At 54.2% G+C, this 26,108-nt stretch overlaps 1 protein-coding gene and 1 long non-coding RNA gene across 6 annotated transcripts; one reads left to right on the forward strand and one right to left on the reverse strand.

The window, feature by feature from the left end:
• The first annotated feature begins 420 nt into the window (after window positions 1–420).
• On the forward strand, window positions 421–16,263 carry LOC309620267. The gene is made up of 2 exons (XR_014239493.1): window positions 421–5,595; window positions 5,962–16,263. It is a non-coding gene; the product is annotated as an uncharacterized lncRNA (long non-coding RNA).
• A 463-nt stretch (window positions 16,264–16,726) lies between these two features.
• On the reverse strand, window positions 16,727–25,085 carry IRAK1 (interleukin 1 receptor associated kinase 1). 5 transcript variants are annotated; one of them, XM_082376376.1, is made up of 14 exons: window positions 24,823–25,084; window positions 24,562–24,729; window positions 24,286–24,417; window positions 24,063–24,166; window positions 23,723–23,911; window positions 23,508–23,572; window positions 23,210–23,324; window positions 22,413–22,531; window positions 21,716–21,923; window positions 21,318–21,383; window positions 19,880–20,116; window positions 18,910–19,336; window positions 18,267–18,431; window positions 16,727–17,816 (listed from the first exon to the last, which is right to left on the reverse strand). In XM_082376376.1, the coding sequence occupies exons 1-14, from the start codon at window positions 24,956–24,958 to the stop codon at window positions 17,755–17,757; spliced, it is 2,193 nt and encodes a 730-aa protein (XP_082232502.1). In that variant the 5' UTR covers window positions 24,959–25,084; the 3' UTR covers window positions 16,727–17,754. The 5 variants fall into 5 exon arrangements, with proteins under 5 accessions (XP_082232502.1, XP_082232503.1, XP_082232500.1 ...); XM_082376377.1 differs by having other exon boundaries at window positions 18,267–18,410; window positions 24,823–25,082; XM_082376374.1 differs by having other exon boundaries at window positions 18,267–18,410; window positions 23,508–23,911; window positions 24,823–25,085.
• Between the last annotated feature and the right edge of the window lie 1,023 nt (window positions 25,086–26,108).

Below are 26,108 nucleotides of genomic sequence, written 5' to 3' on the forward strand. Positions count from 1 at the left end.
ACCTTTTGCTTACCCAGTCATCAGATGGACATTTGGGTTGTTTGTACCTTTGGCTCTTATGAGTAATGCTGCTCTGCACATTTGTGCCTAAGATTCTGTGCGGACAGGGTGTCTTCCTTTCTCTTCGGTCGGTAGCTGGGAGTGGCCATGCTGGGACGGGGGCTGATTCCATGCGGAATTGTTCAAGGAGCGGCCGCACCGTTCCCACCGCAGCACACAAAGCTTTTGATTTCTTGACATCCTCACCAGCCCTTGTTACTGAGTTTTGATTATAAGCATCCTAGTGGGCGTGGCGTGGGATCTCATTACGCTTTGAAAATACATTCTTAATTTTCAGAACCCTCTCATAGGCACTGCACTGGCGCGCGCGCCTGGCTGTGCCACGGGGCATCGCAGCTTCCCCGGAGAGCGCCCTGCCCTTGCCATTCAGATGGGCTTTATAGTGTACAACACAAACAGGTGGTGGAGCTGAGCCTGTGACACCCACAACGAGCTGAGCCAGCCCCACTGGTGGGGCTTCTGGGGTGGCCGACACAACAAACAACAGATGTCACCTCTGAGAGGACTTCAGATCGGGGAACTGTCAGAGATTACAGAGATTGTCACGCTGCATCAAAACCACAACCTCCAGGCATATGCTGTTTACTAGACACTCACCTAAAACATATGTCTGTGGAAAGATCACATGTGAAAGAGGGAGAAAAAAGGATATACTCGGCACCTACTAACCAAGAGGGAGCTGGCGTGGCTATATTAATATCAGACAAAACAAGAACATTTTAGGAATAATGTTAAAATAGGTTCAAAATATATAAAGCAAAAATTGACAGAACTCCAGGGAGAAATAGACAAATCTAGCACCGTAGAGGGAGGTTTCCACGGGCTTTCCTCGAAGGTATTTAGGTCAAGCAGACAACAGTTCTGTGAAGATTCAGAAAACGTGAAGGAGCCAGTGACTAAGGGCACCGTGACTGAGGCTTCCTCGGTCAGAGCACCTTCCCTCTGCCCCCATGGCCGCAATCGGTGTCTGAAGACGATGGCAAGTTGGAAGCTTGGTGTCAGACCACTGTATTTGAAGACAGTGTGATTAGGTTAGAAGTCGGTGCACGCATGTGCACACACACAGACGCACAATTGCCACACATTGCAAAGTTAAAAAAAAATCGTAACGAGAATTTAAAAATACTTAGAACTACAGTAATAAAAAGAACGAAATGATAAAAGTGGTGGGTGATACTGAAAATGTTATTTAAAGTAAAATTTACAGCTTTAGGGGCTCACGTATCCGCATTATTTTTATTGACCCAAAACATATTAAGTGTAATCACTTGGACTTTCCATACACACAGCGGAGGCGCCATCAAACCAAGCCCCAAACTAAACGTTACTGTGACCTCTATCACTCCCGATTGGTTTTGCACATTCTAGAACTTCATACAAATGGAAGCTTACAGCGTGTGACATTCATACACGTATCAGCACATTGATTCCTTTTTATTACTGAGTAGTAGTGTGCGATATGGATATCCGACAGCTCTATTGATCTGTTAGTCTGTTGATGGGCATTTAGTTGGGGGCTCATATAAAGAAAGCTGCTGTGGACACGCAGGTACAAGCCTTTGTATGGACGTGCTCATTCATTTCTTTTTGGTACACACCTAGAGCGGAATGGCTTCCTGGGGGTAGGTGAAGTTCAAGTTCATAAGAAACCGGCTAGTGGTCATCGGAAGTGGCTGGCCCACTTCGCACCGCGGCTCCACTCCCTTGACGACACTTGCGTTTCCCCGCGACTGACGAGGCTGAGCAGGAGGTGGGGCAGGGCTGTTGGAGGAGGGGGGAGGGCGGGGGAGGAGCAGGGCCCCGCAGGGAGGAGCTCGGGGGCCCCGCAGGGCCAGCTCCTCATTCCTGAACCGCTAGACCCCGAGGCCAGCTGCGGCCTCGCCCAGCTTCTCTCTGCGGCTTGGCAGCTGGGAGGCGGGGAAACCGACGTCGCCGACCTTGACCCCAGAAAGTAAAAACAAGCTTCCAAGTGTGTTTAATGAAACCGAAGGGACCTTCTCCCAGAAGAACGAGAGGAGCACACAGGCAGACTCCCTGTGGCTGTCTGTCCGGGCTCCATTCCGCAAGTCCAGGCCGGTGTCTGGTGCTCCGTGGGCACTTCTGGCCTGAGTAACTGTATGATCTGCTTTCCAGACTTGACAAAGATAACACACACACACCGCACACACAGCACAAAGAAAACTGCAGATCCTTTTCACTGAAATGTTGATGCACATTTCAAAAATTAAAAATTAACTCAGACAATCCAAAAGCAGATTAAGAAATGAATATACCATACCCAAGTGGAGTTCATTCCAAGAGCGCAGAGATGATTCAATTGGGAATGATGTTACTATAATTAGTAATATTAATACGTCCAAGGAGGAAAGCATGACATCAGTAGTTGTCAAAAGGTATTTGAAGCAATCCCACTTGTGGGTATCCACCCAAAAGAATTGAAAGCAGGCATTGGGACAAATATTTGTACACCATTGTTCACAGCAGCATTACAATAGCCAAAAGGTGGAAGCAACCCAACTGTCCATCAACTGATGACTGGACAAAGCGTGGTAGAGACACACAGTGGAATGTCAGCCTTAAAAAGGAAGGAAATTCTGATACATGTTTCAACATGGACAAACCTTGGAAACATTGTGCTGAGTGAAATAAACCAAGACACAATTGCACAGAGTGTATGATTCCATTCTATCAGGTGCCTAGAGTAGCCCAGCTCATAGAGACAGAAAGTAGGATGGTGGGTGCCAGGGCCTGAGGGATGGGAGGGGGAATTATTGTTTAACGGGGACAGAGTTTCAGTTGGGAAGATGAAAAGAGTTCTGCGGATGGATGGTGGTGACGGCTGCACACCAGTGTGAATCACCTGAACTTAAATGCCACTGAACTCACAGTTAAAAGTGGTCAAAAGGGTAAATTTGATACATATTTTTACAATAAAAAAAATGAAGGGAAAAAGGTATTTGGTAAAATTCAATTCGCTTAATAAGAGAGGAATTGGAATAGATGACATTCCAGTTCACTACGGCTGCACAACAAACTACCCCAAAATGGTGGCTTAAGGGACTTCCCTGGTGGTCCAGTGGTTAGGACACCGTGCTTCCAGTGCAGGGGGCGCGGGTTAGATCCCTGGTCGGGGAACTAGGATCCCACATGCCGCGCGGTGCGGCCCAAAAATAAAAAAGCAGAACAAAACAAAAAACCGGTGGCTTGAAACAATGCCAAGTGTCCGTTTTGCTGGTGGGTCTGCAGCGTGGGCAGGGCTCATCTCTGCTCTATGTGGTGTCAGCCGGGGCCAGCCCACCAAGGGCAAGTGGGTGCTGGATGGTAGCTGGGCGCTCAGCTGGGGTGACAGAGGGCACTGATTCCTTTGCACACGTGACCTCCGGGTCACCTTCCTCACCGCTCGACGCCTGGTTCCAAGGGTGGTGAGCCTCTCAAGAGACAGACCTAGCCTTGGATGTCCCTAGTCCCTTCTGCCAGACTCCATGGCCAAGGGGACTCTACTTCTTGATGGGGGAGTGGAAACGTTCTGGAAGAACAAGTGGGATGGGAAATATTACTCCACCCATTTTTGGACAGTGAAATCTGTAAACAGATGATAGTAGCTTCAGAGCTGATATATCTATCTCTCAAGCCAAAAGGCCCTGCTGTGCTTCATGGGGAAAGACAACATCCCACGATCGATCACCATTATTATTTCACATTGGAAAAGATACAAGGAATATGTGTTGGAAACGACAAAGCAAAGTTCTCATTATTTGTAAATAAGATGATTGTACAACTGAAAGGTCCAAGATAATCAACTGAAAAAAGAATTCTAAAACATAAGCAAATGCAGTCAGTTGGCTGGTTACAAAATTAACACCACACCAAAAAAGGGGCAGGTTTCTATGAAAAAACAAGTTAGGAAACGTTGCGGGGTATCCCGTTCCATCCCCATTTCCTGAAGCCACACCAAGAACGAGAAAACTTGACAGTCTCCAGTCTCCTTTGCTGGGGGTCACTGCTCCTCTCGGCAACTGGGCCCCGCATCCGTCAGGGAGGTGTGTTTCTGGTCCGGGCTGCTGAGATGGCACGTGAGGCAGGCCTCGCCAGCCCGGATTCTGGCGTTCTGTGCTGGGTCTGATCTGAGACCGGGCATGGTTTTCTCTTTGGGCTTGTCTGGTTTTAGGATCGGGCTTCATGCCTTTAACCAGCCTTCGCAGGTAGTCTCAACTCCTTGGAAGCATATGCATGAAAATGGTTTTATTTTTACCAGCAATTGCCCCCACCGTTGGGTTGTAGTAAGTCCCCCTTAAGAAATGGGAGGCCGAGTCCGTCACTTTTCACTGTAGTCAGTCTCATTCTGGGTCTTAAATCCAATGGTGTTCATTTGCAAACATCCCCCTTGTACCCGATTCAAGTCTGTCCCCTGCCCAGGAGCCCATCCGCCTCGGGCTCGCCTTCTCCCTCGCCTCTCAACCCTGCCCACCCCACGGCTCTTGCTGCTGGGGGGGGGTCCCTCAGTAGGACATCCTTGTGGGTAGAAGTCAGCGAGACAGCCCACTTCAAACGCACCATCTCCTCGCTATGCCAGACGTTGGCGGGGCAGGCCGCCCGCGGCCGGGCCGCCCTGGCTCACTCGGGTCCCCCAGCACCAGGAGCTCCGCCACTTCCAGATGAGATGGGGATGACTCGAGCGCCTCTGGTCTCCTGGGTTGGTTCTCTGGGGGCACCCCTCCCTGGGCTTTGCAGAGGGCAAGCTGCCCACGCGTTCCCCTCCAATGTTACAGCGCCGCCACCAGTGCCCCTCGTTGCCTGGTCGTGGGAGGGCCGGTTGTGCCGGAAGGTGCCTCTCAGCCAGCCCCAGGGAGAGGTGGCTTCCCCCACCACCAGGGCAGCTCCTGACCTGCTCAGGTGAGAACTGAAACCACGATCGCTCAGCCCTTAGCTCCCGGTGCCTGTACTATGCCAAGAAATTCTTGTCTAGGACGTGGAAGTTGCAAATAACTCTATTGTTGATTTCAGAAGCTTCCTCCAAATCCATTTATCCAAACATTAGATTATTCAACCGGCCCTCATCAGGGTAACAGCCTCCAGCCTAGAACCACAGCAGGCTCAGGGGGCTTTTCAGAGGGCCCTTTATTCTTCCAGTTACCTTCAAAGCCTCCGCTTGGCAGGATCCGCCAATCCTGAGCTGGGTTTGCTCCATCCCAATCAGACCCCCTGGTTGAAAGACCTGCCTTACACCAGACTGGAAAAACCTAATTAAAAACACCTCACCCTTGACCTCGCCCCTCCAAGAAGCCTCTAAGGCTCTGTCAAGGTCGTGGTCTCTCTTACTGCAGGCTGCAATGATCTTGGCCTTTTTTGACCAACAAGTCATCTTGGTGGCCTCACAGGGGAATGAGTGGGAGCCCACAGTGGCCGAGGGGGTGTTACTTGTGAAATGTGACACCAGTACCCTTTCCTGGTCCTGTGTGAAGCTGCGCTGGGAACAAACAGGCCACCCTATCCCCACGGCGAACAGTTCTGGGACTGGGCATCCTCTCCCAGTGCGTTGTCAAACTGGGAACGGAGCAGAGCACACTAGCGTTTGGCTTCAGGACAGACTTGCCCTAGGAAGGTAAGACTGTAACCCAACCCTGGGTGGAGCCCCGCCCCTAGGCTGTGTCCACCAATCCAAAGTCCTGTCCCCAGGTTCCCACCTGGAAATCACTGCACGGCTCTAAGGCTCTGAGCCTTTCTTCTAGGTTCCTCTGTCGAGGCGGGTGTTCTTCCTCATTGCCTTGGCAGTGAGTCCAGTAAACTCAGCTTTGCCTGATCAACAGGTTTTTCTGGTGGTCATTTTGGGGAGTCTGCCCCCTTGGTCACCTCCAGTGGCTCTGGTGGCCACACACACATCCTCAGCGTAGGCGGTGTTAGGCTCCCGGGTTAAGTAGCCGAAGATGCAGAATGGTCCGAAGCCAGATGGCCACATGGGGTGTGGGGAGGGGGTGCAGACGCGGCCTCAGCCCCCAACAGGCCTCAGCTGGGGAGGGTCCCCGAGTCCCATTTCTGCTTACACTCGGGGGTCCCTGGGCTTGTCCCACTGCGGGAATGCCTCTGTGAAAGGTGAGAACAACTTGCTGAACACGGGCCCTTTGCGTATGATTCCATATCATATGTGATTTTTGCTGTATTCAGTCTTTCTACTTTCTGAGACAATTTTGGAGATTTTTATTTTTCAAAGAAAATCATTCATTTAATCTAGAATTTCAAACGTACCGCCGGCATAGGGACTTCCCTGGTGGTCCAGTGGGTAAGACTCCGTGCTCCCAATGCAGGGGGCCCAGGTTTGATCCCTACTTGGGGAACTGGATCCCACAAGCCGCAACTAAGAGTTTGCATGCTGCAGCTAAAGATCCCATATGCTGCCAACGAAGAGCCGTGTGCCGCAACTAAGACCCAGCGCAGCCAAAATAAATAAATAAATAAATGTTAAAAAAATAAGCTATTATTCAAACGTACTGGCATAAGGTTACATTTGGTATTTAGTATTTTAAAAGATTTAAATTTCCTCCTTAGTCCATGAGTAGCATTCCACTGTATACATGCACCGCATCTTTTTTTATCCATTCACCTGGTGGACACTTAGGTAGCTTCCTTATCTTGGCTATTGCAAATGATGCTGCTATACGAACATTGGGCTGTATGAATCCTTTCAAGTTAGTGTTTTCATTTTCTTTGGATATAAACCCAGGAGTGGGATTGCTGGATCACATGGTAGTTCTATTTTTAGTTTTTTGAGAAACCTCCATACTGTTTCCCGTAGTGGCTGCACGAATTTACATTCCCACCAACAGTGTACGAGGGTTCCCTTTTCTCCACATCCTCGCCAACATTTGTTATTTGCGGTCTTTTTGATAATAGCCATTCTGGCAGGTGAACATTAGTAAATTTTTGAATGGAAAGTACCAGGAACAAAGTTAAAGACACATCACAAATGAGGATAGAATACTTGTAACACATATGATCCCGATTATGGAAAGAACTCTCCGTACCAATAAAAGACCCATAGCCCAGTGGAATTTAACCATGAGTATGACGAGATAGCTCACATGAAAAGAAATTCAAAAGGCCAATGCAGGCAAACCAGTGAAGAACGTCCAACCTCACTCATACTGAAATGAAAATAAAAAGCAAGATATGCCTTCTTACCGGTTAGATTTGCAAAGGTGGGGAGTCCCCTGGTGGTCCAGTGGGTAAGACTCCCCACTCCCAATGCAGGGGGCCCGGGTTTGATCCCTGGTCGGGGAACTAGATCCCACACGCATGCCACAAGTAAGAAGCCCACATGCCGCAACTAAGAGTCCACTTACAGCAACGAAGATCCTGTACGCGGCAGGGAAGATCCCGCGTGCCACAACTGAGACCCGGCACAGGCTAAATAAATAAAGAAATATTAAAAAAACCAAAAAGATTGCAAAGGTGAAACTTTTGCCAACACCTGGTGCTTTGGAGGCCACGTGGGCTACATGTACCAAAATGACCTAGTGATCCAGCTCCCAAGGGTCTCACCTAAAAAATACCCTTGCCTAAAAAAAATACCCTTGCCTAAAAAACATACCCTTGCCTAAAAAAATACCCTTGCCTAAGTGTGTAAAAATACACATGCGAGGATGCAGGGTTGTTTATGGTGGCAAAAGCACAAACAGAAGAAAGAACTGGAAACAACCTGACTCTCCGCAGAGGACCACTTACGTCACTTGATAGTATATTCAGACAGTGTGCGCACCGGGGCACAGCCTTCGGGGGCCCAGCTGGGTGCAGGGGGGCGAGCGTGGTCTGGGTCTCAGGAGGTGGACCACTGAGGCTTGCGCGGCTGCCCTCTGCTCTCGGGGAGGAGACGCAGGCGGGGAAAGTGAGAAGGGGTTTGTCTTCCTTTGTAACTACACTCATGTACTGTTTGGGATTCTTCACAAAGAGCAGGTATTTTTAAAAGGCAGTGTTTGTTTTTTTAAAAAATGGACTCTAAAAATGTTCTGGCTAGGAAAAAATGACCACATGGCGGCCGGGAATGGGGCTCCTGACCCCAGGTTGGCTTTGCTCCCAGCCTGCTCACTGGTTGCCTTAGAAACAGGCTAAGAGAGGGGGAGCCAGTTATCTTGGGGAGCCATTAAGGCAGTGACTCAGCAGAAAACCCAACCCAGGAGGGAGGTCTCCATTCACTGTTTGTGCCTGCTGACTTTCATTCTCTTCTAGAAAAACAACAGCGAGGGAGTATTTCTGATGTCACATTTGCAACCTGGTGAGGTGATAAAAAATGAAGGTGATAGGACAAGTCGACCGTCTCTTCTAATTTGCCACTAGCTGAGCGGTGTCTCTCTGCTCTCCTGTCCCTAGGAGACCACGGGTCCTCTGCCCTCTGCCAGCCTGGACCCTCCTGCTGACGGTGCAAAGAAAGCTTCCTTTCGCAAGTGCTTACTCCAGGTTGCCACAGCAACTGATGGCCCGCAGAGCACAAGCAAACCAAAAAACCACCCAGCATTAGCATTAGTGGTGGAACTTAGTACGGTTCGGTTTGTACCTTCAACGGAGAGAAAAGTGAAGGGACATAGGTTTGCTTGGACTTCGCTCTGGCTTGCCTGGGCACAGATCTGTCTTGACTGACAGCACAGTTTAACCTCTGAGTTTTGTGAAGAGACCCGACTGGTAGGAGAGAAGGCTGGAGGGCCAGGCAGGGGCAGGGTCCCCACAGCACGATGCAGGCAGCTGCAGCCAGCCGTGACAGAGCTGACGACGGTTTGGCCAAGGCAGGGCCATGGAGATGGAACGAGGCAGAGGGGGGAAATCTACAATGTGGAAGAAGATAAGATGTGTTGGTTAGCTGGTGTGAGCGAAGGAATGGGAGGCGTCAAGAAAAACTTCTGGCGACTTCTTCTGATTCTGGCCACGACTGATAGAGTATATCAGACTAACTCTCACTGAAAACTGCTAGAGAAGCTGGACAAAATGTATATTTTTAAAGAACCATTTGAAGGCACCAGAGAACAAGCAAGCAGCAAAGGCCTGACTTGAGGGGCTACAATCCTTGAGATGAGGGTGCAGGCAAGAGTCACCCTGGCTGGTTCTCAAGCAGCAGAGGAAAGAGGACAGAAGCAATATTTGAAGAGATAGTGGCCGGGAATTTTCCACAAGTGACAGAAAGACATCAAACCCCAGGTTCAAGGAGGTTACAAACATTAAGCAACACAGACACCAAGAAAATCACAGCTAGGCACGAAGTGCGTCACACGGTCAGACCGTTGAAAATCCAAGACAGAGAAGAACTACTGAAAGCACCTAGAGGGAAACAAAACATTGACTGCAGAAGCAATGTAATAAGACTGATGATGGCTTTTCAACAGAAGTAATGAAAGGTGATGGGATAATATATTTAAAAGTGCTGAAAGAGAAAAACTGCCAACCTGGAGTTCTATACCGAGCAAAATAGCCTTTAAAGATGAAGGCAAAATAAATACATTTCAGGCAAACGTTGGGGCAACTCAACGCCAGCCTACCTGTCCTGTAAGAAATATTGCAGGTAGTTCTCCAGGCTGAAGGAAAATGACCCTGCACGTGCAAGGATGTTCAACGTCATTAGTCACTAAGGAAGTAGAAACCCAAACTTCAATTAGCTAGTCCTTCACACCTACTAGAATGGCTATCATCGAAAGGACAGACAGTAACGTGGGGTTGGTGAGGACATGGACAGATTAGAGCCCTCACAGGTTGCTGGTGTGGCTGTAAAATGGCGCAGCCCTTGTGGAAATAGACAGGTCCTCAAAATGTTACACATACGTTACCATATCACCTAGCAACTCCACTCCCAGAGGAATGAAACACAGCCACAGGAAAACTTACACACAAATGTTCATAGCGGCACTATTCATAGCAGCCCCAAAGCGGAAACAACCCACATTTCCATCTATGGAAGAATGGATAAACAAAATGTGGTCTCGGGACTTCGCTGGTGGTGCAGTGGTTAAGAATCTGCCTGCCAGCGCAGGGGACACGGGTTCGAGCCCTGGTCTGGGAAGATCCCACAGGCCACAGAGCCACTAAGCCCGTGCGCCACAACTACTGAGCCTGCGCTCTAGAGCCCGCGAGCCACAACTACTGAAGCCTGCATACCACAACTACTGAAGTCCGTGCGCCTACAGCCCGTGCTCCACAACAAGAGAAGCCACCGCAACAAGAAGCTCGCGCACCGCAACGAAGAGTAGCCCCGGCTCGCCGCAACTAGAGAAAGCCCACGCGCAGCAACGAAGACCCAATGCAGCCAAAAATAAATAAATTTATAAAAAATTAAAAAATGAAGCGTTATTCCAAAAGTACTGACGTCTAGGCCATGGGCCCCACAGAGGGGTTTTGGTGGTTTGCAGTAGTCAAGGTCAGAAAACGTCTGAGGATGGATCATGCTCGTTAATGGCCCCTATGGTGATATTATCCTCTGATTATTTTCTTGACCTTATTTTCGGTCAAGAAATGAAATCATCTGAGAAAGAGAGCAAGGGAGGGAAGGAGGGATCCAGGGTGGAAGACCAGAGCTGCGGGAAGGCATGCAGAGCATTAGAAGGGGACTCTATGAGGTAAACACAGCAGAAGTCAAACCACGCCAACGTGAAGACAGCAGCACCAGGGCAAGGGGGAGGGGTAAATGCAGGGCTGCACACCCGATCCGCAGGGTAACCCAAGAAGGATGACACCAGTGACACTGAAAGAAGGTGAGAAAGGAAAAAGGAAGGAACAAAGAGCAGATGGGACAACACGGCCATCTCAGGAGGGAGAATGGGCCGTCACTGGTTAGTGGGCACAGGGTTTATGTTGGAGATGATGAAAAAGTTTGGGGGTTTCGCTAGTGGTGATGGTTACGCAACACTGTGAATGTATCCAGTGTTACTGAATCGGATCCAAATGGTTCACATGATAAATACTATGTCATGTGTATTTTACCACAACAAACACACACACAACCATATGGGCAATTACATTAAAATGCCAATGAAGGCATTGTCAGGCTGCATTAAATGGAAAAAAACCCCCGACAATATGTTGCTTAAAAGAGTCACGTCGTATTTTGAAAAAACAGCTATATTGAGGGAAAATTGACATAAAATCAACTGCACGTAGTTTAAAGCCTAGTCTTTGAAAGTTCTATCTGTGAAACCGTCACCACAATTGAGAGAATGGCCATATCCATGACCTCCAAAAGTTTCCTCTCGCCCCTGGTGACCCTTCCCTCCCGCCCCTCCCTCCCCGCCCCCCCAGGCAGCCACCTATCCGCCTCTGACGTTCATCATTAGTCATCAGGGAAATGCAAACTGAAACCACAACGAGTCTAAACCCTGTTAGAATGATTACAATGAAAACGTGCTGAGAACACCAAGTGCTGGCGAGGATGTGGAGCAACTGGAACTCTCACAAACTGCTGGGGAAGGGGGGTAAACTGGTACAGCCACGCGGGAAAACGTCTGTCAGGAATCTGCTAAAACTGACCGCACGCATCCCGCGTGACCCAGCCGTCCTGCTCCCAGTACGTAAGCTTGGGCTACTCTGGTACTGCGTCACTCTAGCTAAACTGAAATAATGTTTCCCAGAGTCCCACTCCCTGTGTGGTCCCAGGTCAGGGTTGGCCACAGGAGAAATCTGCTTGGGATCTGGCAGGTGGGGGGCAGCAACCCCCAGCAGCACTTCCCACGGGTCCAAATTCCAGGCCAGCTGCGCGCCTGACTTTGCGCCGTGGGGTGCCCGCTTGTCTGTAGGCCACCTGCATCGCCAGCATTTGGATACAGCGAGAAAGATGCAGGCTCCATTCGGGTTTGCTCTCCCACGAACGGCTGTTTCTCCCTTCCAGAGGCCAGGGCTGCTGACCTGAGGCCCAACACCAGAGGCAGAAGCCACAGCCTCATGTAGATTTGCAGGTCTAACCGTATCTGTAACGATTATTCTCTTACCAACCGTCGCTCTGCCTCTCGGCCTAAACCCTAACGGATGTAACATCCAAGAGGAAGGGGGGCATCCATAACCAAGACATGCATGAAAATGTCCAGGGAACCTTTACTTATACCAGCACCAAACTGAAAACCCAGATGTCCGTGAAGGGGAGAAGGGACGAAATCGGTCTGTTTCTACAACAGAACACCCCTCGGGCATGAAAGCCCATCAGCTACGGCTGCTCGCAATAGCACGGCTGCATCTCAAAACTATGTGCTGAGCGAAAGCAGCTGGGCACGACAGGGCCCGCGCTACACGGTTCCATTTATGGGAAGTTCAAGAACACAGCGGACTCATCTATGTGTTTGCAGCCAGCCTAGTGCCCCTCTCGCATGAGGGACCTTTGCAGGGGGACGGAAATGCCCTTGGGCTGGTTTTCAACCCGTCCATGAATCTTGACACTCCTCCCATCAAAAGCTGGACTGTAATTCCTTTCCCCTCGAGGGTGCAGCAGAAAGCAGACCATGAAAGCTGACACAGCCTCCAGCAGGCTGTCTCAAGAGGTTCAGTCTTAGAAGCCAGCCCCATGCTGGGAAGAAGCCACACGGCCACAAGGAAGAGGTATGTGTAGGTGTCCTAGTCCCAGCAGGGTCCCTGCCTAACCACCAGCATCAACCACCAGACACGTGTGGGAGTCTCCGGATGGTGCCAGCAACCAGCCTTCTGGTCACTGCAGCTGACACTGAGTTGTCCCATCGGAGCCCCGCCCAGGTTGCAAGTTCACAGGCAAAGTTAATGTCATCGTTTCAGCCCCTCAACTTTGAGGTGGTTTGGAACAACAGATAACTGGTACCGACTTAGATCTCAGCAGTGGCTGTCACCTGGCTGTTTAGAGCTATACAAAGTCAGTGAGCTGATGAAAGTAGATCCAGGAGGGAGGAAGAAATGGATCCTGCAGGAGAAAGATGGGGTGATCTTAGGACTGAAGAATTCCTCAGAAAAGAGGGGAAAGTTTCGATTCTGGCCAGAATAGCCCTGTCGTTGTGAACAACTAGGAAACCAGTCAAAATATTTGAAACAACTATTTTCAGATATCGGCCAACAGGCAACGCAAGACTGTGATCAGAAGGCAAACACGTGTGGCGACCGCTACGCGCAGCCTGCACTTCCGCCTGGAGGTACTTTCCAGAATACGGTGCAGGAGGAGGGGGCTCCTGAGTAGAACCAGTGGTCTCAGTTATTAGAGCTCACAAGCCAATAGCAGAGAAAAAATAGGATACCAGAAATATTTGATTAATCAAAAGAAATCAGGAATAGAGGAGAAAAGGAACAAAGAACAGATGGGACAAGTAGAAAATAAATAGCAAGATGATAGACTTAAACCTAACCATCACATGTAAATGGATTAAACAGACCAATTAAAAGGCAGAGATTATGAGAGTGGTTAAAAAAGTAAGACTGAGGGACTTCCCTGGTGGCGCAGTGGTTAAGAATCCGCTTGCCTATGCAGGGGACACCGGTTTGAGCCCTGGTCCGGGAAGATCCCACATGCTGCGGAGCAACTAAGCCTGTTGGCCACAACTACTGAGCCTGTGCTCTAGAGCCCACAAGCCACAACTACTGAGCCCGCATGCCACAACTACTGAAGCCCGCACGCCTAGAGTCGGTGCTCTGCAACAAGAGAAGCCACCTCAATGAGAAGCCCACGCACCGCAAAGAAGAGTAGCCCCTGCTCGCCGCAACTAGAGAAAGCCTGCATGCAGCAACGAAGACCCAACACAACCAAAAACAAATAAATAAATAAAATTGATTCTAAAAAAAAAAAAGTAAGACTGAAAAAGAAACAGACAAAAAACAAAACAAAACAAAAAGTAACACCAAACCATATGCATCTATAACTGCACTTTAAATACAAAGACACAGATAGGTTAAAAGAACAGAACCGAAAAAGTTATACCACGGAACAAATCAGGCATAAGGAAGTTGGGAGTAGCCACTCATATTCATACCAGATAAAGCAGGCGTCAAAAGAAAGCACATTACCAGAGATAAAGAGGGGCATTAAATGACAATAAAAGGGCCAATTTATCAAGAACACAACAATCCTAAATGTGTATGCACCCAATGATAGCTTCAAAATACATGCAGCAAAATCTGACAGAACTGAAAGGAGAAAGACAAATTCACAATTACAGTTGGAGGCTGCGATCCTTTTCTCTCAGTCTGCCGGAGACTCGAACACTATCAACCACCTTGACCTAACTGACATTTACAGAACACTCCACCCGACTGCTGAACATATACTCTTTTCAAATACACATGGAACATTCACCAAGCTAAACCATACATTAAGCCATAAAACAAGTCTCAATAATCGTAAAAGAAATGCAACTACACGGAGTAAATTCTCTGACCACAACAGAATTAAAAACACATAAGAAAAAGATATCTGCAAAATTCTCAAATATTTGGAAACTAAATACACTTCTAAGTAAGATATTGGTTAAAGACATAATCACAAGGAAAATGAGAAAACATTATGAACTGAATGATAATGAAAACAGAACTTATCCAAATGAGTAGAATGCAGCTAAAGGTGTTCTCAAAGGGAATTTATAGCTTTAAATGCTTATGTTAGAAAAAGAAAGGTTTAAAATCAGTGATTCAAGGTTATGCTTTAAGAAGCTGAAAAAAGATGAGCAAAATAAGATTTATTACTCCAAAACAAGTAAAAGAAAGGAAATGATAAAGAGTGGAAAATCAATAAAACAGAAAATGGGCAAACAATGGAGAAAAATCAGTGAAACCAATCTTGCTTCTTTGAAATGATCAATAAAATTGATAAGCCTCTATTTAGGCTGATCAAAAAAAAGGAAAGACAAAAATTACCAATATTGGGGATGAAAGAGGGGCTATTGCTATAGATCCTACAGACATAAAAGGGTAAGGGGGGATTATTAAGTTTATACCAACTTAGATGAAATGGGCAAATTCCTTGAAACACACAAGTTACAAAAACTGACCCATGAAGAAACAAAATCTGAAGGGCCTCATATCTAATTACAGAAATTGAACTTATAATGAAAAACCTTCCCACAAAGAAAACTCCAGGTGCAGATGACTTCACTGGTGAATCCATCAAACATTTAAAGAAGTAACACTGGGGACTTCCCTGGTGGTGCAGTGGCTAAGACTCCGAACTCCCAATGCAGGGGGCCCAGATTCGATCTCTGGTCAGGGAACTAGATCCCACGTGCATGCCGCAACTAAGGAGCCTGCCTGCTGCAACTGAGACTTGGTGCAACCAAATAAATAAATATTGAAAAAAAAAAAGTAACACGAAGGATACACAAGCCCTTTAAGAACACAGGAGGAGGGCTTCCCTGGTGGCGCAGTGGTTGAGAGTCTGCCTGCCAGTGCAGGGGACACGGGTTCGAGCCCTGGTCCGGGAAGATCCCACATGCCGTGGAGCAACTGGGCCCGTGAGCCACAGCTACTGAGCCTGCGCGTCTGGAGCCTGTGCTCCGCAACAAGAGAGGCCGCGATAGTGAGAGGCCCGCGCACCGCGATGAAGAGTGGCCCCCGCTCGCCGCAACTAGAGAGAGCCCTTGCACAGAAACAAAGACCCAACACAGCCAAAAATAAATAAATAAATAAATAAATAAATAAATAAATGAATCATCACGTTTAAAAAAAAAGAACACAGGAGAAGGAGACACCTTCCAACTTATTTTATGAGGCCCTGACACCAAAACCAGATAAAGATATTACCAGACAACTACAGATCAATACCCCTCATGAACACAGATGCAAAAATTCTCAAGAGATATTAGCAAATGGAATTCAGCAATATATAAAAGGATAACAACACATCATGACCAAGTGCTGTTTTTATCTAAGGAATACAAAGTTGGTTTAATATTGGAAAGTCAATTTATGGGGTTTTTACCACGTTGACAAAGTACATCTATGACAATCCCATAGGTAGCATCATACTTAATGGTGAAAGCCAACACTTTGCACCCTAACGTTGAGAACAAGGCAAGGATGTCCACTTTCACCGCTTCTATTCAACATTTGACCAGAGGCCCTAGCAAGTGTAACAAGGCAAGAAAAAGAAATGAGGGAATTCCCTGGCAGTCCAGTGGTTAGGACTCTGCGCTTTCACTGCCATGGGCCTGGGTTCAATCCCTGGTCAGGGAACCATGGTCCCGCAAGCTGCGCGGTGCAGCCAAATTAATTAATTAATTAATTAGAAAAGAAAAAGAACTGAAAGGCATACAGAACGGAAAGGAAGAGGTGAAACTGTCTTTATTTGCAGATGAGATGACTGTACGCATAAACTACCCCAAGGTATTCACCAAAAAACTACTAGAGCTAAGGTGTGAATTGAAGCCAAGGCCACAGAATGCAAAGCCAATATACAAAACTCAGTTGTGTTTCTATACACTGTTAATGATCAACTAGGAAACGAAATTAAAATACCATTTACAATAGCGTCAAAATCCATAAAATAGGGAAAATTTAACAACCTGTGAAAGTACTGCTGGGTAGTAGTGTTGTGGATCTGCCACAAGCATGGTGGCTTAATGGGAGTGGAAACAAGAACCTCCAGAGGGTGTGCGGGTGGGAGGCTGGGCTCTGGGTTTGGACAGTCAAGAACACTGAGATGAAAAGCTCTGGAAAAGCTCAAGGCTTTCAGTGCCACAAAGCCTACAAGTACAGCCAGAGATCAAAGTGTAAGTTTTTATTACTCCAGGACAACTTGGACTTCACCAATGCCTAGCTTCGTGGGGCATGTAGTGTGACTCATGATTGCAGACACAAAATCATTCGAAGCCTGTGCTACAGCCCTGGGCTACTTTCAAAGACATTCAGTTACACGAATGCTGACTTGCTTCTAAAAATACGAGTCCCATTTTCATTTTCCTTCCTCTCTGTCTTGCTCCCAACTTCCTGCTGTCTTGGGGCTTCTCACTGTCCGGGTAACACAAGGCTTGGGCCTAGCCAAACCTGGGGTAGTGGCCCCTCTGTCACAAGCAGTGCCCGGGCCTGAGGCTGAGCCTGTGGCCTCTGGAGCCCGACCTGGCGCGGTGGCCCGTTAGGCTGGCTCCCGGCTCCCTGGGGAAGCCTGCGGACGCCGGCCTGCTGGGAGGCGCTGCTGCACTCGCTGGGGCCTCCCAGGACGCCCGCTTCTAGTTAGTGGACTGAACCACGGGACAGCCGCACCTCACTTTCCCCTTCCCAATTACAAGCAGCTGGGAGGGCCCCTGGCCTCATCGGCCCCTGTCATCAGAGTGGCTGCTTTTCCCCAGGGCTTCAGCAGGGTCTGAAAAGAAGGGCTAAGGGCTGCTGCTGTAGGCCTGGGCTGCAGAAGCTCCGCCCAGCTCTCAGGGGAGCTGGCGCCCCGCTAGTCCCACTGGACCACTCACCTCTCCTCCTTGGCCTGTGTAGCCAGCAGCCTTCAGACCTGCCCTCCTCCCCGCCACCGGCCCCTCCAACGACATCGGCTTTCCTCTCCCGTGAATGCTGGCCTGAAGGCAGGCTGTTGAGATGTCCTGCCCTACTGACAGCCAGCAGCAGCCGGCCCGGGGGGCCCTGAGCCCTGCCTGTGCCCACGCCCCAAGAGCAGCAGGGCCACCACCTGCCCTCCTCTGCGAGGATGGAGCCCCCAAGGCTGCCGAGGGTTCGCGAGCTGTGAGAACTTCCAAGCATGAGAACTTTGACTTCCGGGTTTAGGGATCTGACCAGGCGGACAGTTCAGCTCTGAAACTCATCACTCTCTTCGGGCCCCTGCCTGTTCTGGTGCCCCAGGCCCAAGTCTGCAGAGGGGGGGGGAAGAAACGCCAGTCGGTTAGCAAACAGGAGGAGGCGCTCGAGGGCTGGGCTGCGCTTCCCCCTTGTCCCGGCGCTCGAGGGCTGGGCTGCGCTTCCCCCTTGTCCCGGGGCGCTCTCTGGAATTAGCGATTTCTGCTCCTAAGCAGCACTTCTTCGAACAGCACCTGGAATGGACCGTGGCTGCGGGGGCTGCTGGCACCCCCAGGCTAAGGGAAGGTGCGTGTCGTCAGGAGGAGGAGAGGGAGCTCGGACAGGGCTGTACCCAGGATACACGACTTCCCAAAGGAGGCGTGGGGGCCGGCCGGGCTCCCGGCTGCCGTTCGAGGGGGTGACGGGCTCGGGGAGCGGGGGCCCCACCTGGGCCCCATCAGAACGAAGGCTCCGAGTGGCCCAGAGGCCAGCTGCCCGGCCGCAGAGCACGGTCCTGGGGGTACCTGGGAGGGAGCTAGACGATAGCAGCTGCAGGCTGTCTAGGACCCCATCCTCGTACAAGGCCAGCTTCTGCACCATCTTCTGTCGCGCCGGGTTGATGACAATCTGGGGGGGCGGTGACGACGAGGAGCTGCCCAAGAGCGGTCCTGGGGTGGAGAGAGGGCCCCCTGAGCCACAGGGGCCGATGGCCCTGGAATTCCCTGCCGACACTTCTGGCCCCATGAGCCTTCCCGGTCCCCAGCCCAGCTCCCTGCCCTTCGGAAGGACAGAGGTCCTCAGCGCTCTCTCTGAGAGCGGGGCCTGGAAGGGGCCGTGCCAGGGCCCTGGCTAGCTGCTGGGCCTGGAGCCTGGTCCTGGACTCGGCCTTCCTTGCCCCCGGCTTCCGGGGAGCAAGTTCCTGGCCTCTCCTCAGCCAGCTGGGGCCGCGGTCCGGGGAGATGAGACGGCACGGGACCGTCCTCGGTGGGCCTTTCCAAGGCCGGGTGGGGGGCCTCCCCAAGACAGTGGCCTGGAACTTGCTAAGGACACAGGGAGCTTAACGGTAGGCCCCAGTTCTCTCCTCCCAGAAGGCCGGGGGTGGGGAAGATGGGGACTGCCACCAAAGGAGGCCGCTGGTCCCTCTTCTGGGCACGTGTCCCCAGGTACCTTCCATAGCTGTGGGCTGGAGCCCCGGGCCGCTCCCCCAGCTCGACTCTCGGGTGGCATCCCCTTGAGTACAGCCAGGCTGCCCGAGGGGTGCTGGCGGCCACACGGCGGCCCCTGGGCCAGGGCTGCCTGGCTGGGCCGGGCCCGGGGGGCAGCTCGGGGTCAGGTGCCAGGAATGTAGGGCAGCAGACAGGCTCTCGTCGCTCTCCACGGGCTGGTTGGCGCCTTTCTGCAGCCGCTCCGTAGCCTGGGCCAGGGCTCCCGAGGGCGCTGCCAGGGGCTGCCATGGGCTGGCACCGCTCAGGACACTGCCAGTGGTGGACACGTAGGAGTTCTCCTGAGGGGAAGGGGGGCTGCGGCTGGCGGCCTCTGGCTCCAGAGACGGCCCTGCCACTGCCGCCTGCAGCTTCTCCAGCCTCTGGTACACCTGCGAGGAGGGAGAGGGGCTCTCAGGGCGAGCGGCCCAGGCTTGGCCGCGGAGACCAGTCACGGTCCTCACAGAAGGCAGTCAAACCGCACAGCGGCTCCGGGTCGTGGACGAAGAAGAGAGCTGTAGCCACCAAAGCTAAGGACTTAGAATGGCTTCTCTCTGTCTTCTAGGAAGCGAACCTCGCTGCCCTGATGCCCTCAAATGGGGCTTCTTCGTCTTCTCAGAGAGAAAGAGGTGGGTGATGGGGAGGGGACTCAAAAAGGTAGATGCAGTGGCGCAGCACACCCAGAAGGGGGCGCAGTAAAGCCTCTCGCCTCCCTCTGTGTACCAGGCGGGGTTCAGTGGCGCTCCGGCCACTCCTAGCAGAAGCACAGGCAGGCAAGGAACATTTGGAGACTTCCTCAAGAAAGAGGTCTGCGAGGTGCTGTGTTTGGCTCCTTACACGGCAGTGCCAGGAATGTGGCATTTCCAGCAGGCCACGGTCCCCCACGGGTGGCTGGCATCTCAGCTGCTTCCCTTCCCCCTGCCTCACAGGACTACCTGGGTCATGGGGGGTCTCCTCTTGGCCCGGCGGTGCAGGCAGCAGCAAGCCAGCTGGCCCAGGGCCAGGCCCAGCTCTGGTGGGCACGGCCCAGGCCTGGGGTCCAGGTGCTTCTTGTAGATCTGGGTGGCGATCGGGGCAGCCCAGGCATCTGCAGCCAGACCTGCTTGGAGTGTGGTCTGGGTGCTTTTCAGGGCCAGCCCAGCCTCCTCGGCTTCCTCTTCAACCAGGTCTTTCTGCGGGACACGTAACGTGAGTGTGGTCACCGGGGGCCATGCCTTCTGCTGTGGCCCCCAGACCCTCGTCGCTGGTGCCCAGTGGTGCCCCAGGCCCCAGGGATCCAGCCACACACACGGCACCCGGGCCCGCTTTCACAGAGCTGACTTCCTGGGAGGGGAGAGGCACCGACATGCCTCTTAACCAATGGAAACTGCGGCACGGAGGCCCACGGGGGTTTCAACTGGGGCCCAAGCAAGAGACACTTCAGCGGGGATCTAAAGGGATGAACTAGCCGGAGAGGGCGGAGCCGAGAGGGGTGGGAACAGGACCAGAGGCCACCTTGAGTTCTGACAGGGGAAAGACTGGGAGGAAAGACTGGGGTTGGGGGTGGGGGTGGCCTTTCAGGCAGAGGGAAAGGCTCTTACAAAGGCCCTGGGGCAGGCATCGGGGAGCTGGCCCGAGTCTGGAGGACAGAGAGGGGGCTGGTGGCGGGCAGGTAAAGGGGCTTCCACAGTCTCCTCACGGTTACGAAAGATCACTCTGGCTGTGGCACAGAGAACCAGCGGTCAGGCCCGAGGAGTGTGGTGCGCTGCTCGAGGCGGTGCTGACACCGGGCGGAGCGGCCCACGTGGAGGACGTCTCCTGTTTGGCTGCCTGGCTCTGGCACAGACCCACCAAGACCCGGCAACGGACAGAAATAGCCCCAAGCCCGGAGCAGAAGGCCAGGAAACACACCAGCTTGTAAAGCGTGAAGCACACGCGCCGACTGAGCGGAGAGCGAGCGGAGACGGGCCTGGCGAGGAGCTGGTCAGGCCCCGGGCAGCTTGGACCTGCTCCACAGCACCCAGGAGGGCTTCTCAGAGGCGGCCCCATTCTCTGCCACAGCTTCCCCCGTCCCCACGCGCCCGCCCTGTTCTGTTTTCCACCGTGGCTGGGGCCCTCCTCGCCCACCCCCAGCCCAGGCGGGGTCTGGAAAGGCCCACTGCATCCAAGAGGACAGACAGGTTTCTCCTCGGCAAGGTAAATGAAGCTGTCTGGGGTCCTGCCTATTTTCAAGGATGAGTCAGCAGCGGCAGAGGCTGGCTCCCGTGGGGCACTGCGTTCCAGATCATTCCGCCCTCCGGCTCTACACCTGTCTGTCGCCAGGAGCAGCACCTCCCGGCCTCCCTGTCTCCCTCCCCGCCTGCCTTTCTCCCTGCCCTGCCTCGGGAGGCTCACCAGGTACTTGGTCTGGGCACCGTGCATCCTCACAGCCCTCTGGCCAGCCAGGGTCTCCAGCACCACCTGGAGAGAGGACAGGCTGGAGGGCGGGGCAGGCAGGGCCACTGGGTGGGGAGGGGTGCACAGTGGATGGGGGTGCCCACCCCAAAGAGGCTGCTGGGCGCGGACCGGGGCTGACAGGGGCACATCCCTCAGACAGGCACACGACGACCGACTCCCAGCAGGGACAGAGCCGCAGCCGTGGGACTAAAGCTCTGGCGGTTTGGAGGGCCCACTTGAAACAAAAGGATTCAAAACTACAACCGTGAAACGAGGTGCGGGACCGAGGAAGTGGCCCGCACCGGGGAGGACGGGGCCCTGGAGCTGAAGCTCCATCAGAGGGCCCAGTGGCTCACCACGCCGAAACTGAAGGTGTCGGTCTCCACGGCCAGCCTCCCCGTCTTGACGTACTCCTCGGGCAGGTACGCCAGGGTGCCACGCACAGTCCGAGTCTGGGCCACAGCGCTGCTCCGGCTGGGGTTGGCGCCTGCAAACCGGCTGAGACGGGCCAGGCCAAAGTCTCCCAGCTTGGGCATCAGTCTCTCATCCAGAAGGACGTTGGAACTTGGGGAGGGAAGGGAGTGGTGTCGGCCCGGCCTTGGCCCTGGTCCACTCCGTGACCCCCCCCCACCTGCCTGGTCGTGACAAAATCAGACTGCCGACTTGCATCTCGCCCACAGACAGTGGCTGGTGCGCCTGCGCGTTCCAGCCACCTGGGGCTCCGAGCACGTGGCCCCCAGAGCACGCTCACACAGCTCAGCCCCTGTTCATCAGTGGGGCCCGTCCTTGGCCTCTGCTTCCACACCTGTCCCACGCCGGGTACTCAGAGCCCCCAGCCCTGACGTCCCCCACCTGAGTCTCGAGCGGGAGAGGGTAGGCCTACTCTCATGGGGGGCGCTCAGGGCAAGGCTTCTTGGGCCCAGACAGCGGGCCGTGGCGAGCAGGCACCACGGCTCCCTGCCGGCAGAAGGTTTGGGAGCAACACCCCTTGCCGTAGACTATGTTCCTGCCACTCTGAGAGGCCCCGGGGGCCTGGCTGTGTCCCCTCGTCACCTCTTGACATCTCCGTGGATGAGGCTGGGGCTGTCTTGATGTAAAAACTGAATTGCCCGGGCCGTGCCCAGAAGGATGTCCAGTCGCTGAGGCCAGGAGAGAGGGGACCAGGCCTGGGTCTGGAAGTGCAGAAGGAGCAAGGGGGCAGAGGGGAGGCTGCGGGCCACTGTTCTTTGACCCCCATCCTTCCCTCCACCTGTCACCAAGGGGTCTGGACGAGCAGTTGACTCTCTGGGCCTCAGTTTCCCCTTCTGGAAAATGAGGAGCAAAGTCTCCAGGAACTACTTCAGAAGAGAGTGGAGACTAAGCTCCTGCGGTGCTCTCTCTGCACAGCGCACAGGGCCGGGATCATGCCCTGGGGACCCCTCACAGACTCTGGCAGTCCTGGCTCTGGGGTGATCAGGATGTCGTCGGAGGCTCTCTCCCCGCCTCCCCACACACAGCACGCTTATCCTGAGCCCTTCAGCGTGAGGTTAGAGATGCTCCTGCCCTGTGTTCGGTTAGCCCTTGCGTCTTGTGGGTGCCTCCCTAGATGGGGCCCCGGTGCTGTCCATCGCCTCCTTCCCTCAGGGCAATGCTGACGTGACCCTTCCACTACCCTGCTTGCAAAGGGGAGAAGCCCGAGTCAAGCTACTCCGAGTCCAGAACCCCCTTTCAGAGGCACCACAAGCCAGGCCTCTGGGCATGCGGGAGCAGCAGGGAGGGGCCCCGGTCGCAGAGGCCGAGAGCCCAGGCCCCGTGTCCCGCTCTGCCCGGGTGCCAAGTGTGATGCAACGTGCCAGGCCAGGTAAGGCTACCTGGACGTGGAGGCGGTCTTCCAGGGAGCCGTTGGGCAGGAAGCCATAGACAAGGCAGTAGAAGCCACTCTGAGCACAGTAGCCAGCAAAGTCCACGATGTTTGGGTGACGAAACCTGCTTGAAAAAGTGGGGTCTGAGCACTTTGGCCCCCAGCATCTACCACGCCTTCCATCTGGCCATCGTGGGGACAGTCCCTGCCGGTTCCTCAGCTAGCCTGAGCCTGGCAGCCTTTGGGAGACACACGGTCCCGGTGGGCCTCTCCCGCTGCCCGCACCACGAGGGATGCCACAGGCTCACCGCGACAGCTGCTCCACTTCGGTCCGAAAGCTCTGCTTCACCGTGGTCCACTCCAGGTCTGCCTCCTGTTTTGGGCCCAGAACAAGCAAGGGGCGGGGGCCTTGGACTGGGAAATCAGAGGGCTGAAGGAGCCGTGTGGGGTAGTGGGGGGAGGGCCAGAAAAGTGAGGGTCGGCTAATAGCCTTCCAGAGCCTTTGCCTGGACGCTACACACACCTCCTTCAGCCTCTTCACAGCATATACCGTGTTCCTCATCACGGCCCGGTACACACACCCAAAGCCGCCCTCCCCGATCTTCAGCTCCTCTGAGAAGTCATGGGTGCCCTGGCAAATCTCATGGAGGGGCCAGCAGAACGAAGAGGAGTGGGCCCCCTGCAGGAGGGACACTGGGCTCTCCGGGCTCCGCTGTGGGAAGAGACCCCAGATCAGGTGAGGTCCCGCCTCCTCCCCTCTGCCTAGCCCACCCCTGCTGGGCTGGCTGGGGCTCCCCAGTGTACGAAAGGCTGCCTTCTCACTGCTTGTCTCAAACCTCTGGGTGGGGGCAGGACCCACCTACCTTGATACAGGAAGGGGCTGGCGACGGCAGTGGTGGCTGGAGGGCAGCAGGGCTTGGGACAGGGCCGAGCTCGGGGTCAGAATGAGCCTGGGAGCCTGGAAAAGCTTCATAAAGACACCAGTGAGAGGCAGGCAGAGACCAGTGGCCGGATCTACAGCTGTGGCCAGTGTCAAGGGGCTCCTTTCCTCAGGTTCATCAGGCCAACCTCCGGGAGCCGCCTTACCTGGTGAGAGGAGGGTGGAGGCCGACGAGTGCAACTTCTGGGGGCTGGGGGCCGCGGCCTCAGAAGGCGCAGAGATGCTGGTAGGCCTCGGGGCGGTGGCGCTGGGGGGCAGAAGGGGGGCGGGAGGGTGCCCTGGGAAGCAGAGGAAGGAAAGGGCTGTTAGGCCCAGGCGGGGGGGGGGGGGGGGGAGGAGCTCCAGGGGAGGCCCTGGGCGGCCCCCCTCCCGAGGTCCTGGGGGTTCTGGGAGTCCCGGGGGCTCCGGGGCCGCGCGCTCACATGCCGTGATGATGTCCCGCGCGCGGAGCAGCTGCAGGTGCGTGAGGATGCGCACGAGGTCGGCCACGCGGGCGTTGCGGTTGATCCAGGGCCACAGGACGCTGGCCGTGCGCTGCCCGGAGCGCTCGCACAGCCGCAGCTCGGTCTGGTCGCGTACGATCAGGGCGGCTGCGGGGCGGGGGTGCGTCAGGCCCGGGCGCCCGGGCCCCGCGCGCCCCCCGCCCCGCCCCGCCCCGACCCCGCCAGCCCGCCACCACCCACCGAACTGGCACCAGTCGGCGGGCTCCAGGGCGTCCATCACTTTGTAGAAGCGGCACATGACCCAGGGCGGCACCTCGTACAGGAAGTGCTGCGCGCCGGGGACCGCGGGGTCTCCCGGGCCCGGCCCCCCGGCCATGGCCGCCGCCGCCGCCGCCGCCGGGCCGGGGCCTCTCGGGGCCGCGGCGGGCGCGAGCCTCGGCCGGCCGAGTCCGCGGACACTGACTCACTTCCCCTTTAAGCCGGCCTCGTGCGTCGCCCGGCGGGGCGGAAGGGGCGGTGCCCGGGCCCTCCGCCAGGTCCCCCGACGCCGCCGCCGCCGCCGCCGCCGTCACGAGTCCCGGCCACACGGGGGCGCCGCGCGCGGTCACTCCCGGCGGAGGCAGCGCCCCCGAGCCCGGCGAGGAGGGCGGGGCGGGCTGCCGGGAGGAGGAGCCGTCTGAGCAGGGCCCCAAGGGCTGGAGGAGAGCGGTTCTCGGCCCGGGGGACGACGGGCAGGGCGAAGGCGTTCCAGAAAGGCTAGAAGCGGGCCTTGTGAGAGACGCTGGGAGGTCCTCTTCAGAAGTTTCGGTTTCATGCGGGAGGCTGTGGAGAGTGGTCAAGAGATCCAGGTGGGACAGGGTCAGATGGTGTCACACAAAGGCTCCCGGCTGACTCCACTCAGCTGGCCGCGAGGCTGGGTGCAGGAAGAACGGTCTGGAAGCTCAGAGCATCTCCACCCACCTCCTGGGCCCTGGATCCCATCTTTTCCGCTCCTTCAGGAACCTGCTCCAGCGATTGTTAGGTCTTTGCAGTATCTGCCATCTTTCCTTCTTCGCTGGCTCCTTCCCACTAGCACATAAAACGTGTTTACATGTCTTAGAAACAGGCCTTCAGCTCTGGCTGTCCCTCCTCTCTCTTGTCACACGTGAGGATGGCAGGCTCCGGCTGCTCCCACTCTCTTTTCTGAAGCAGTCACCAGGCACCAAGCTCCGTTCCCAGCCTGACGTCTCCCCACCTTCATCCCACCAGGCTCTGCAGCCGCTGACTTCTCTGGACTCTCTGTTCCCTACCCTGCTGCAGCAGCCACCATTTTCCTGTCACCCCCCTGAACTTCTCTGGAGTCCGTCTCTTCCCCACAGGCCCACTGCCCTCTACTACCTCCTACCTAGATGAACCTAGATCAGCTGGCTTCCCAGAGGCTTCCCTGCCTCATCTCTGCCTGAGGGGTCTTCCTTAGGGACAGATCACTCCACACCGACTTCCTGCTGAAGACCTTCCCTCGGTTCCCGAGGCCCTCCGATGGGATC

This window comes from Balaenoptera borealis (assembly GCF_965194805.1).
Source record: "Balaenoptera borealis genome assembly, chromosome: X".
Classification (NCBI taxonomy): Eukaryota; Metazoa; Chordata; class Mammalia; order Artiodactyla; family Balaenopteridae; genus Balaenoptera; species Balaenoptera borealis.

What these genes read in the sequence shown, in the direction of transcription:
- IRAK1 (XM_082376374.1), bottom strand. Translation starts at nt 24,958, where the DNA reads ATGGCCGGGGGGCCGGGCCCGGGAGACCCCGCGGTCCCCGGCGCGCAG. An exon ending in ATCCACGGAGATGTCAAGAG is followed by an intron (nt 21,924 to 22,412) that starts GTGACGAGGGGA and finishes TCCCTCCCCAAG; the next exon opens with TTCCAACGTCCTTCTGGATG. An exon ending in GGAGACCCCCCATGACCCAG is followed by an intron (nt 19,337 to 19,879) that starts GTAGTCCTGTGA and finishes CCCTCCTCGCAG; the next exon opens with GTGTACCAGAGGCTGGAGAA.